The sequence below is a fragment of the Pleuronectes platessa genome, chromosome 23 (assembly GCF_947347685.1).
Source record: "Pleuronectes platessa chromosome 23, fPlePla1.1, whole genome shotgun sequence".
NCBI classification, from domain to species: Eukaryota; Metazoa; Chordata; class Actinopteri; order Pleuronectiformes; family Pleuronectidae; genus Pleuronectes; species Pleuronectes platessa.
This window is the reverse complement of record NC_070648.1, coordinates 15839344-15853184: the sequence shown is the minus strand read 5'-3', so window position 1 is coordinate 15853184 and position 13841 is coordinate 15839344. Positions and strand designations below refer to the sequence as shown.

Sequence of the window (13841 nt, the reverse complement as noted above, 5' to 3'; positions counted from 1 at the left end):
TAACCTAATTTTTGCGATTAGAAGTTGAAAAAATGTTCAGGTTATAATTGAGTGTAAATGTCTTTTTTTTCATCTTTTTCCCGATTTAAAAGAACTTGCCCAAGAGCATTTAATAACTTTATTTCAACATGTAGCAAATATATATGCAGCAAATAGATGCTGTTAAAAAACAAGTTCTGCAGTGTATATTCAAAACTTATAACAGCTAAGCTTTCAGCCGCACTACAATCATGTTCTCTCAGAAATATTATGTCCTCCAGAATAAAAAATAGATAACTGTGATAGGAATGTTTAATCGGCACAAGAAATTATTCTTCATAGATCATGGATCCAAGAGACACAAAGATTTATTCTCCTTAGAGCTCCACTAGTGATGTGTTCTTTGCTGGGTTTCAATGCAACTATTTTGAATGGCCCTTTAGTAAGAATGAAAGAAAAACCTTGTCGTTGGCTACTTGAGCCTTTCCTTTTACAAGTGTGCCCAAATTTAGCTGCATTAAAGCCACGCGTCTCCCTTTCATGAGGACTGTGAGAGATAAGATTTTCGTACTTTTTCCTCCTCATTAATTAATATTCCACTGATTATTTCACACCTAACCCTAGTAAATCCTTGCCCCCTAAACAAGAATGATGAGCCTGCTCTTGGAAAGGCACGGAGCCATATGATCTGGGTTCCTTCAAAGAGCCCAAATTCCCATCAATACACCAACAATGCAGCCTTTACTCTGAAAAGAGTCTCTCTGCCGACTATGATCAATCATAAAAGGGGTGATGGTAGGATCGGGTCGTGGGTAACAAACTAATGTTTAATATGGATTTTATTCTCCTCCCATGCGCATATGAACGCTTTGACATCAACAGTGTTGGAATGAGGAAATGAAGTGTTGCATCAGACAGCTGCTTCAGGTTCAACAGGAAGAGACGGATAGAAACTCAGGGCCTGTTGAGGAAAGCTTTCACAGAGTCAGTCAGAATCAAACCCTGAATGCACCCCCGGCTCTGTCGTTTTTATAATCTGTGACAGACTTTAATTCCTTTTGAAAGACTGGTCTCAGAGTTGATATGTGGTGTTTGCTGCTGCCAATTTGTATTCGATGTATGCAGATGCACCACATTTCAATACAAATAAACATTTTAATGAAAATTAACTGAGGCACTGCATTTAAAAAAAATGTTTTAAATAGGCTCCATAGCGGATTGGACAACAGGGATTATTTGCACTGTCAATCAGGCCCTTGTTCCTTGTGTGGTGTCTGATGTTTACACTCTTCATTGAGAACTTTGGTAAAAGCCCTCGTTTAAGCTTAATAGTTGTTAATAATTGATTATTAAGATACTTTTGTGCCTGGAAGGCCTCCCCTCTCCCCGCCTCCACCATCAACAAATGTCTCGTGCACTGTCAGGGGCTTTTGAGTTGCAAATGCACGCGCACGGGCGGAGGCCCTGCGCCCTCCCATTGGTCCAACCCGGCGGAGTGCACGAGAGCAGGGAAACTTTTGGAGTGAGCGGGCACATGAGTTCAGTGTGCGAGCCGAGCGTCTAACAAGTGGTTTCCCGCTGAGATCCCTCAGAATAGAATTGCTGCGTTTACGAGAGAGACCCTCTATCCTCCAGTGTCCCAGTATCCCAGTAATGCCTTCCACAAGCCGTCTGCTCGTCTAGGATCATTAGAACCAAGTGATCGCTCCTGTCTCTGGTGCGCTGCGGCTAATTGGTTAATTTGGATCACCCGGCGCTCCCACTTCGACCTGAGAGGAAACCCGACCACGAGTCGCCAGGTGGAGGGCGACAGAAGGCTGCAGTGAGCTCCAGTGTTCTCTTGTTCTCTAACTCATCCCTCCTCTACTGCATCCGTCCAACATGTACAGCATGATGGAACACGAGCTGAAGCCGACCGGCCAACCCCCCTCTCACCAGACCTCACAGGGCATGTCACCGGTCACCATGACCGGGAACATGGGCGGCAATGGCAACTCTCACCCGTGCACCAAGACTGCGTGTGCACCTGGAAGCGACCCCATGGATAAAGTCAAGCGGCCCATGAACGCGTTCATGGTCTGGTCCCGGGGTCAAAGGCGCAAGATGGCTCAAGAGAACCCGAAAATGCACAACTCTGAGATTAGTAAGCGACTGGGAGCTGAGTGGAAACTTCTGACCGATGCCGAGAAGCGACCCTTCATCGACGAGGCCAAAAGGCTCCGGGCAGTCCACATGAAGGAGTACCCCGACTACAAGTACAAGCCACGCCGCAAGACGAAGCCCCTGTTGAAGAAGGACACTCAGGTGGGCAAGTACCCACTGTCGGCCGGAAACTTGCTGGCCGCGGCCCAAGGCCAAGGTGGTAGTCCGAGGATGGAGAGCTACGGCTGGGGTCCAACCGGGGGGTACGCGGGCATGCAGGGCGAGGCGCTCGGCTACACACAGCAGCTGCACCGGTACGACCTGTCAGCTCTCCAGTACCCGCCGGCCATGACCGCGGCTCAGTCCTACATGAACGGAGCCAACTCATACAGGTGAGCAGCAGCCCAGTGTTTAGGACCCAACTTTTAGTTTTAATTTTGTTCTTTGACTGTATTAACTTTCGTGGTAATACTCAGCAACAGGTAAGGACGATTAGAAGGATAACTTCCACGGATTATTTCCAGTCTCCCTTTTTAAGTAATTATTTAATGTCTTAAACGAGCTGTAGAATCCACCTGTCAGACATTATATTCTAAAGTGGGGACTCAAAGTCTTTACACCAACTTCGTATTCAAGTCGTTCACATGTTTTTAAGCACACGCATTCATTTATGTGGATTGATGAATATGACAAATGTCTAACATACACCAAGTATCTCAATAGAAATACTTAAGGAGTTTGACATTATTTAAATGTGTGTCTGAGGTAAAACTGACTTAGCAGTTAAAATGAGACTTAAGTCAGAGAAGTTTTTTCCCTTTGAGTCAGGAACTTTGCATATGATGGAACAACAGGCTTCAGTCTGTTGCCTACTTGTTATGCATGTGACACTGTTCAGGGCTGGGTCCTGCCTGGAATGTTGATCAGGATGACTTGATGGCAGGCAGGGCTGCTCTGTGTGTGGTCCTCTACCCACTGTCCCTTATTCCTGCAAACCTTTGTCCCCCAATTCCACTTTTGGGCCTTTGCCTCATTCCCTGCAAGCTACGCAGCTTCAACACTTGGATAAATGTTCGGGTTTACACCAGAACATTAGATGGATGATGTTGAAGTGAAATCCAATATCCAAAAGTTTCATAGCCCTTTGACTAATGGCTCAACAGCTTTAATATTTCAGACTTCAGGGGACTCCATTTAAAAGCACCAGATGTTTTGATGTTAGTTAACAGTAACCTTCATGCCAACTGTTGTTGTTGCTAAAAAGCTGAAAGTACTCTTTTGGTTAGAACAACTTGTCAAATGATACACACAAAACTTTATAGATGGTGAGTGTGAGGTCCTATGGCTAGAATACTGATCTCAGAAATTAAATTTGTTATATTTTCACTGTATTTAAGATTGCCTGAGAGTTTCAATTATTCAATAAATATATATTTGAAGCCTGTACATTTTAATTGCTTCCTTCCCCTTAGAGGCGTATTCTTTTAATTTAACAAATTAATGATTTCAAAAGACCAACAATGTGAAAGTGATCGATGGTAAATTTAAAAGATATGACGTCGTTGCACCTTATCGTGTATTTAATTCTCTTTTGACAAATGTGCAGATTGAAAGCAGTGAACTGAAGACTGACCTGAGTTTTGGGGGAGGGGGGCAGCAGCTCTGTCTCAACATGCAAATTGGCATATATATGAATAATCTGCCACGGTGTATTGACCCTCTCACTCCTTGCCTGTTTTTAAAGTTTGATGTGTTGGCTTATTCCATTAATTGACTCAGGTGTAGCAACACCACAGTATAAAAGTCCTCCATTACAAGTAAAGAATGCTAAATGTAATATGCAAAAGTATCAAATTTAAAAAAGTTAAAGTAAGGGCACAAATAGTATTTTTGACCATATAAATGTAGATTTTATATTTTTCAAAAATATGTTTGACCTTCAACCAGTATTTTAATGTAGGTCCTGCTGGAGACAGTGACGATGCAGCACATTATTAACCCAATGTTTGCTTGAAATATAGTTGCAAAACAATCCAGTGGAATTCTAGTAGTGAAAACATTAAGAATAAACTAGAAACGTTATTTTCTCATGCTCCGAGGGGAATGGAGTCTCCCGTTTCAATGGCGTTCGACGTTAAGTAATTAACTGAGATTGCAGAGCAATTGAAGATAAATATCATGGTGTCCACACTATTGTACCATAAACAATAATTCAGATATATTCAGTAACCGATTCGGAGTAGAAGTTCCAAATCATGGATTCAGTCCTTGCCCAACCAAGTATTGGGAAAACTGAAAGACCTCAAGTCAGTTCATTAGTTTTAATATTAAAAATTTAGAACAGTAAAGGTTGTGTAGTTTTCGTTAACACATTGCCATCATGTTGTCCAACAGATCCATCCCACATTTTCTTATAATTAAAATGAATTCAGGAATCTCTTTATCATTGGCTACTGAATTATTCTTTAAATGAAAGCTGGTTTTCTGAACCTCAATAATACACTAAAGCATGAAGCACAGCTAAATGAAAAGAGTGTTAATTTGCTTAAATAAATTCAAACTTGTATTCAAATGTAAATGTGGATTTTAGAGCAATAGATGTTCTGATTCACTGTCTTAGCATAATTTCCCCCATTATGAGGATTTCTCATCCTGATGTGTTTATGTTTTTTGTATTTTTTTAATCTGACATCTAATTTGTTCTGTCTTGTCCACTGCACAGCCCTATGTCATACGGTAGCAGTCCTCAGCAACCAAGCCCTGTCACCATGTCAATGGTGAAAGCAGAACCAGTGTCTCACTCGCCTCCAACTGGGACACCAAACCACCACAGAGGGCCTTTGCAGGGAGACCTCAGGGACATGATCAGCATGTACATTCCGGGGCCAGGAGGGGATGCCGGTGACCCCACAACACAGAGGGGCTACACCAGTGTCCAGCAGCACTACCTCAACGGAACTGTCCCGCTCACACACATCTAGGACTGTGGGAATCATGGGGGTGCGGGTTGAACTGAGTGAGAGAACAAGAAATGCTCATGATGCACAGGTCAGTAGGTGGAGTCAAAGAGATGACGGATGAAGGATGAAACGTGAAGTGAAAAACTTTCTACCTGGGTTAGTCTCACTGTTCCAGATGTGCCTGCAGTTCCAGACGTGCAAGTGACGACTTAATGTGTGTTTCACTAAAAAGCTGTTTTTCTACCTCCTTTGGTTCAACATCAGTTAAAATAAATGCCACTCACACCCTCCACCATTCATAGTGAGCCGAGTCTCCTCCCTGCCCACCACCCGACCAGAGGACTTCTCTCCATGCAGTGAAGATTGGGACAGCTTTAAAGCATGTATTCTACAAGCTGTACCAGTTTCTGTACAAATTACAAAATGTTTGTCTTTTTATATTTTTAGAACTTATCCACAATGAGTCAAGGTGATACTAGCCAAACACCTGTGACACTGGCACTCTTTTCAGTTCCACCACCCACAGTCCGTGCCTGGACACTGCTGTGCGAGCAGATCTGAGAACAGCTGGGTGCTTGTAGTGAACACAAGAAGGACATGCACAACTTAAATAACGGCTATTTTGAAAATGAACCTTTTTGTGTCTTGGCTTAGGTTGAGTACTATTGTGTTTTTGTATTTTAACTGATGAAATCCTATTGGACAACATAAAGACACCTTTTGGACAATCAGCACTGCATCCACAGGAAATGAATACAACACAATAGCATCTATAATCTATGGTGTTTCTTACAATGAAGAATCAGCTTGGTTCCACCTTTAGTAGATTACCTGTCAGAGTATGAGGAGGTCTGCGACACTTGTTGCTGCCAGTCTGAGTTTTATTTGTTATTAGTTCTAGATTTGTGCTTTGATATTAATTTTTAAGATGCATTGTTCTGGCAGCATCCTGAGTGTAATTGTCACTTTGCTATAGGCAGGAGTTGTATTGCTTTTAGGCTGCTTGAGTGAATGAATAATATGAAATGCTTCATATCATTTGTTTGTTCCAAATAGCAGATTAAGACATGTGGAAGCTTACTTGTGAAGCCAACCTTATGTTGACAAAAGGCCGCCTAGGCATGTGTTTTGTTTTTTTAATGACCTGTCTTTTTTTGTGTTTTATGATTACCAGTTAGTTTCGGGAATATATCTCCAGAAAACAATACATCTTATTTTTAAACTGTTTAGAGTTACTTCAACAATGGGTAATTTTTATTCTCTTAAATAATAAAACTGTTTTAATCCCAGTTCTTTCAATCTGACGGCACTGTCATTCTTCTGTCGAGCCTGCTGTCTGCTTACTAGTGCTGCTATGGACCTAAAGGAAAGTTTTATTTTAAACCAACAACTAAGTATTGAATGTGTTAGATAATTCAGACAGTATTATAAACTACACTTGCACTGGAAACAGATGCCTGAGTTATTTTTGAAAGTGAGTAATGCATAAATGTTTACATTGATGCCCAATATTTGAAAACCTAACATTTATACTGATTTTAGAATGAATTCTGTTGTATGTAAATGCTGCCATGTGCTAGAGTTATTGTATGTAGCATTCATGTAAATAATGTATACATTTTTTGGCTCTTATACTAAGAGTCTTGATTCTTTTTTGATTATACAAAATCTTTGTTATGGCATTCATGACAATATTAATAAAAAGTACAAATTGTTTTTCATTAATGTTACATGTCTGTGTGAATTTAGTTGAAAGATTGATGGAAAGTTTGATGAAAAGTGTTTCACACTGACACAAATCATTCAGTGGCCACTTTCTTATACACTTGTACAATTTAAGCTTTTTTACACTTACATCAACTGATGAAACGTCCAGCTGTTGACAGTACCAGGAAGACATAAATCCAAATATATTTTAGTGCTACACTGGGTGTGAAATATTGAAAGCCCATATACATACTTGAACATTCAGGTCAGTACATCTGGCCCCAATAATAAACACAGTTAAATAAACCTTTTGGACTGTGTCAGCTAAAACTGAACGTTAATCTTTGTAATGGTAAAATTGATGGCTTAGCGTTGTCATATCCTATCCAATTATAACAGTATAACACACAAAGTGGCCACGGAAGGCCACTTATAGTGCTTAGCATATGTAGTCTGGCAATATGCTGTGTGTAAGTTTTATCCCCTGTACCACATAGTTGATAATACTTGACTAAACTGCAAATCGTTTTTGAATAGTTTCTAATTATTTTAAGATACACTTTCCCACCAGACAATCATCACAAGGATAAAAAACAAACAATCATTAAACACTTCCCAGTGAGCATCAAGTTAAGTCAAGTCAACTTTATTGTCATCCATCCACATCCACAGTACGGCTGAACAAAATAGTGTTTGCTTTAGTCTTGTTAACACATGCACAGTGTCAATGCCACAAAATATGCTTATTTTGTGTTCAAGCACATATTCTTATATAATTTCATATACAAAGATCTTCATGGAAACAATTGACTATAGGGAACACTAGGAATAATTAACTCTACAACAACAGATGCTCAAACAATTTAGAGTTAATAGCCGTGTTCTTCCCCATTTCTCCATGTACAAACACTTTTGACATCAGGCTATGAGTGTGTGTTACTATCAAACGTTTTATTTATGAGAAGACTGAAATTAATTACTAGCCATTTGCCCTCGGGCAAAGTCGAAATGGAAAATCGATAAATTGAATCCTGTGTATTTCCGGTGTTTCTCGGCCGTTGATACAAACGTGAGCTCATCCATCAAAATGATTCCAGAAGATAAGAATGGCAGCGATCAGACACGACTTTATCATTTGCGCCGCCTGTTCACAGGCGGGGTCTGCTGCCACTCGCACGAACACTCCGGACTGAATTGAACAATGGCGGCGGGACATGGGCAGGAATGGGAAGATGTGATGAGAGAGGGTGAATTGTACATAGTGGCCAGAATGATTTAAAGCTTGATTATTTACTTTCTTATCTTTACTCTCTTTTAAAATTCACTTTCGCTGTTCCCCTCCTCCTCCCTTTCACTCCCGCAACTCCTCCCCCACGTCTCTCCACAGAGAAAGCGGGTGGATGGCCCGTGCGTAATTGGCCGTTTCGGAGGCGCATTGTCCGCGGCTTTTCAGGCCGCAGGTGCATATAGTAAAGCCGAGCTCTCCGCTCCTCCCCCGGCCGTCTTTGTTCCCTCTCCCCGCTTCGCCCACTCCCCCGCCGGGCAGAAAATTAGGGTTGCTTTTTGGGGCTTCGTCCTCAGGCTTAACCCTTTCACCGACCGCCGCCTTTCTCATGGAAATAGGAGAGAACCCCGCACTGGCTAATCGGTCAGTGAGGGGAGGGGTGAGTTGGAGAGGATGGGAGAAGAGATGCGGGCACCAAGATCAACAGATGCAAAGGAGGGGACTTTTCAAACTTCTCCAAGAGCACATATCAGAATGTGATTAAATGTCATGGGCGGTGTATGCGTAAAGTCTTTAATGAAGTATTTCATTATGAAATGTGTGTACAGAGATGTGGTTTAAATTAGAGTCTAATAATACTGGGAGAATGTTTGGTCTCTTAAAATGGGTCTAATACATTACAGTCTAGACCTACTCTAAATTAAAAGTTCCCTCGGGTAACATCTTTTAGGATTTGGAGCTGTACGAATAAACACAAATACTACCTCCAGCATCCCTGGAATCAAACCCCCTGAGGGATTCCAGAAACCCTCTCAGAGAACTTCTTGATCCCCTCAAGGATCCTTGGAACCTCATTTATAACGTCTGTAACTTAAGAACTAGTGGAACCTTATAGCAAGACACATAGGGTCCCTGAAATGTTCTTTTCTTGGGTTTATAAATATCTTAAACCATTTTCTACACAGTTCAGTTGATACTGCTGCTTAAACCGCTTCTTTTCATTACTTTTTAGTTAAAAGTGGCAATGTCACTTTTTAACTCCTTTTAGTGGACAGTGTTTGAATATGCAACATATTAACTTCGGCAAATTAGCAAATAAACATTTGTTGCTCTAACTAGCGGAAGTTACAGCATATATTTGGGTTGTTTTGGCTGCAGTCCACGGGTGGGTACAGATGGGGTAGGGAGAGGGAGGGATTGGTGGAGAAGGGGGTGGAGGGAGTGTCAATGGAAGGATTTTCTGGTCCAATACATCCCATCACTTAGCAACGAGCAGTGAGGCTTCAACAAGTGGTTGCCATGGATCTGTGGAGAGTGACTTAAAAGTCCCTACAAAGAGCTTTGGTCAGCCTCTGTGTGTGTGTTTGTGTGTGTGTGTGTGTGTGTGTGTGAGAGAGAGAGAGAGAGAGAGAGAGAGAGAGAGAGAGAGAGAGAGAGAATCAGGTGGTGGTTACCAATGGGTTTTTTCTTTAATTGTGAATTGGCATTTACAATCCAGACACAACCACGATGTTTTAGCAGTGATTCTGTTTGAATGCCAGCTCCTTTAAAGTTAATTTATGGTCTGTCACTTGCAGGTCAGTCACAAGCTGCTGTTTGTCTATTTCTTCCATCAAGATTCAAACAAATAAGAGGCAGAATTGAATGTATATCATCACAAAAATACAGGATTTAGTTCACCAACAAGTTTTCATGTAGGCTACAGAACATGGTGCATTCCTTCAGGACCCCAGATAGTCTTAAACACACGTATGTATAAAACCTAATTTGTGTTGCACTGTATTGTCTTTTTTATCTATTTGTCATTATTGTTTTTTCATGCAAAACAATATTAAAAACCATCCGGCTGATGCTGCCTGGTCATGTTTCACGCACCTGTGGAATAGAGATGCTCTGTTTTTCCATGCATGTCACCCTCATGCACAATCGTTGTTGTCATCCAATGTGAATGGTTGACTAGAATTTCTGGCCAAATTTACCAACATATTTCCCATAGATTCACATACAGATGTCATTTCTATCACTCATCAATTAAGAAAATAACTGGCTGAACAGACGTTTCCAGAGGAATCTATGTACTTGTAGATTGCCTGATACTATTGTTAGCATAGAGCCTTCATGCCGTGAAAAGGCTGGCCGGAGGCATATAACCTTTTTTCTTCTAACCTTGCAGTTTTTATGGTTAAGCATGTTCCTAAAAAAACCACCCTGGAACCGGAGGTTTTAGCCAACTACAGACCAATATCTAATCTCCCCTTCCTGTCTAAAATCCTTGAAAAAGTTGTAGCAAATCAGCTGTGTGAGTTTCTCCAGGAAAATAATGTATATGATGACTTTCAGTCGGAGTTTAGAGCCAATCACAGCACAGAGACAGCCTTGGCAAAAGCCGTTGCCCTTGCATCCAATGAAACACCCAGGAATTTGGGAGTCATCTTTGATCCCGTTTTGTCCTTTGAATTTAACTTCAAACAAATTTCTAGGACGCCTTCTTTTACTTGCGTAACAAACAAAAAATCTGACATTTACTTTCTCAAAAGATGCAGAAAAACTAGTCCACGCCTTTGTTACATCCAGACTTGATTAATGTAATACCTTATTATCATGCTCCACCAGTAATTTGTTAAAGACGTGTAGCGTGTTGTGCTGACAAGAACCAGGAAAAGAGCCCACATTTCTCCTGTATTAGCTTTACTTCACTGGCTTCCGGTTAAATCTAGAGGAGTATTTTAAAATTCCCCTCCTCACCTTCAAGGCCCTTAATAATATGCCACCATTATACTTCAAAGAGCTGTTAGTACCTTATCAACCCACTAGAGCACCGCGCTCCTAGAATTCCGGCTTACTTGTCGTCCATACATTTTCTAAAAGTAGAGTAGGAGCCAGAGCTTTCAGCCATCAAGCCCCTCTCCTGTGGAATAATCTCCCACTTTCAGTTCGGGAGGCAGACACCATCTTTGCGTTTAAGAGTAGTTAAAACCTTCCTTTACGATAAAGCTTATAGTTAGAGCCGGTCCAGGCTTGCCTTAGACCTGCTCTTAGTTGTGCTGCTATAGGTTTAGAATGTCGGGGGACACTTAACACACAGAGCTTCTCTTCCCAGCTTCTCCTTCCTCTTCTCAATCCTTATCACATCAAAGAAATTAATATGATTATGATGGTTGATCACGAATCAGAGATCGTGATCATAATGGCGGATCCTGTATCATGTTGGCATCTGATAATGGTGGTGGACCATGATCAAGGTAGCCCCAGAAGGTGGATCCTGGAGGGGGCAGTGGATAATGATTGTGGACTATGGCGGCTTCCGATCGTGATTGTGGATCATGATCATGGTGGCTGCTGACCATGGACTATGATTACAAAAAGACTTTTTGATATACAATATATCTACTCAGATACTACTGACAATAATCCATCAATTTATTGACCTTCCATTATGCTACAGACTGTTTCTTCCAATCAATGCTGTAAATACCCTTATCTTTCTGATGTTCTCCTTTACACATGGCATCTATTGCACTTCTGTCCGTCCTGGGAGATTTTGTTTTGTTTCTAACTCTTGTTGAGGGTTAAGGATAGAAGATGTCACACCTTGTTAAAGCCTATGAGACCAATTGTGATTTGTGAATATGGGCTATACAAATTTTGCTTAATTTAAGTCATATTTTCCCCTTGGCCTTAATTCAATGTGCAATATCTAAAGAAAACCAGGCACTGTTCATCACCTGCCAAATACAATCCCAGTGGGAAAACTATTTGGTGACAACACCTAATCCGTTAAGGTTAAGGGAAATCTGAGTGGAGTAAAGTAGAGAGATATCATTATTGAAAACAAGGAGTGAGGTTTGAATTTATAGTTGGGAAGGCAACAGTTGTTACAGCTGAACCATAGTTTCACATAGCAACCCTCACATGATGGTACGTTAACACAGCCTGCATTTAGATCCATATTATAACTAAACTCTAAATTCACTCAGATTAAGGCAAAATAATCCAAAAGATGTTGTGTAACCTGTGCAGAGGCAGATTATACATACCTAACACATACAACAAGGCTCATTGAGTCCGAGAGACACTTGGTGAATAACACAAATTAAGTTGTGACTCAAATGTGCCACAGCTGTTTGTTCAAGTGCTTCTTGTATCTACATTTTTTAAATGTTTAAATTAATTACATTAAAACAAAAAGATTCTGTTAAGACAAAAAAAAGGAGGAAAAGATTAAGTTGCCTTAAAATGATAGCTTTACAGTAAGCGGGTAATGCACTTTTATTGTGAAGCAGCTTCAAATCCCTACAAGGTTCTACACTTTATAGTAAAGTAGAAGGTAGTTGAGTCTCACCCCTGATTATGGGATATTGACCAATTGTTTGTAAGATATATAAGCACCCATATAGTACCGGTGTGCAAACTGCATCCAACACAACACATCTTATATGACGCTTAAAACAGGATCATTTACTACTTATTTGACTTTAAAGGTTTAGTGTGTAGAATTTAGGGACATCTAGTGGTGAAATTTCATGTCGCAGCTCAATACCTCTCACCTCACCCTCCTTCCAAATATGAAAGAGAACCGGTAGCCTTCAGTTTCATAAAAACTCAAAAGGTGTTTAGTTTGTCCCTTTGGGCTACTGTAAAAAAAGATGGCCGCCTCCATTGAGCAGACCCGCTCCTAATGTAAATATTAAGTACTTAAATAAAAGGGCCCATTCTAGGCCAAAGAAAATAACAATTCGTCCAATTTAGAACAGTAAATTGGACGAACTAACACACTAGTCAAAATATCACTAGGATTATTATATTCAATGTCTGCCAATAGATCCCTTTCACCTAAATATATCACACTGAACCTTTAACATCACAAAAAAAACTTCCTTTCATCACCTCTGTAAAACATTAATATATTCATATATTTTTCACTTTTTAATCACTTCAACCGTCATTCCTGATCCTAATTTCCAAATATTCATTCATTATTAGTATTTTAACCCTTTAAATACCAGTTTGTTTACATGTTACATTGTATAACATGAAAGACAAATAAACCTAAGCCTTTTTTTTTCAAAATATGAAATATATGTAAATTATATTTGGATATGTCAATTATTAGCACACTGAAAGCTTAGCATGCTAAACTCCTATAAAGAGATTCCCAGCTTAATTGAGGTTCAACTGACTGTGAAACATGCATGTTTTTGTGTGTGAGTGTTTGGATTGATGATGGTGTGTAAGTGTGTGAGAGAGGCACAGAGAGTGTGAGAGGAAAATAACATTGCAAAAGTTTATTTCTCTTACTTTTCTACTTCTGGACTCTCTCTTAATCCACTCACAGTGTGTTTATGGGTTCCATTATACAGAAGTATGTATTATATATACAGAATTACAGGAAACAATGTCAGAACAGGAGACAATAAAATAGCAAGCATTTAACCTATATGTAAAATATGGGAAAATTGGTCAAAATGACATAAAATGGTAAAAAATATACATTTGAAGCAGGGATCTCGGAATATAAGCATGCAAACCTGGAATGCATGATTCATTGTTCTAATGACATTGGGGAAAAAACTAGAAAATTTGAATCCATACGCATTTACAAAAAAATTATCAAAAAGTAAAAAAAAAAGATTTAAGATGTCCCGAAGGTGCCCTCAGGGATAAAGTATGTGACAATTTACGAAAATAAAAAAACCTTACCTGATTAAATCATGAACAAGGCCATTTGTATTTAGGAAACTGACAATTGGGCAACTGTGACTCAGGATATAGAGCAGGTCATCCATTCACCGGACGGTTGGCAGTTGAATTCCAGTCTCCGCCATTCC

At 40.2% G+C, this 13841-nt stretch overlaps 1 protein-coding gene across 1 annotated transcript; it reads left to right on the top strand.

Moving 5' to 3' along the window:
* Window positions 1-1860: 1860 nt before the first annotated feature.
* On the top strand, window positions 1861-5270 carry sox19b (SRY-box transcription factor 19b). The gene is made up of 2 exons (XM_053416331.1): window positions 1861-2513; window positions 4844-5270. Exons 1-2 carry the CDS (start codon window positions 1861-1863, stop codon window positions 5100-5102), a joined length of 912 nt encoding a protein of 303 aa, XP_053272306.1. The 3' UTR covers window positions 5103-5270.
* Window positions 5271-13841: the final 8571 nt, after the last annotated feature.

What these genes read in the sequence shown, in the direction of transcription:
- sox19b (XM_053416331.1), top strand. Translation starts at nt 1,861, where the DNA reads ATGTACAGCATGATGGAACACGAGCTGAAGCCGACCGGCCAACCCCCC. An exon ending in AACGGAGCCAACTCATACAG is followed by an intron (nt 2,514 to 4,843) that starts GTGAGCAGCAGC and finishes TCCACTGCACAG; the next exon opens with CCCTATGTCATACGGTAGCA.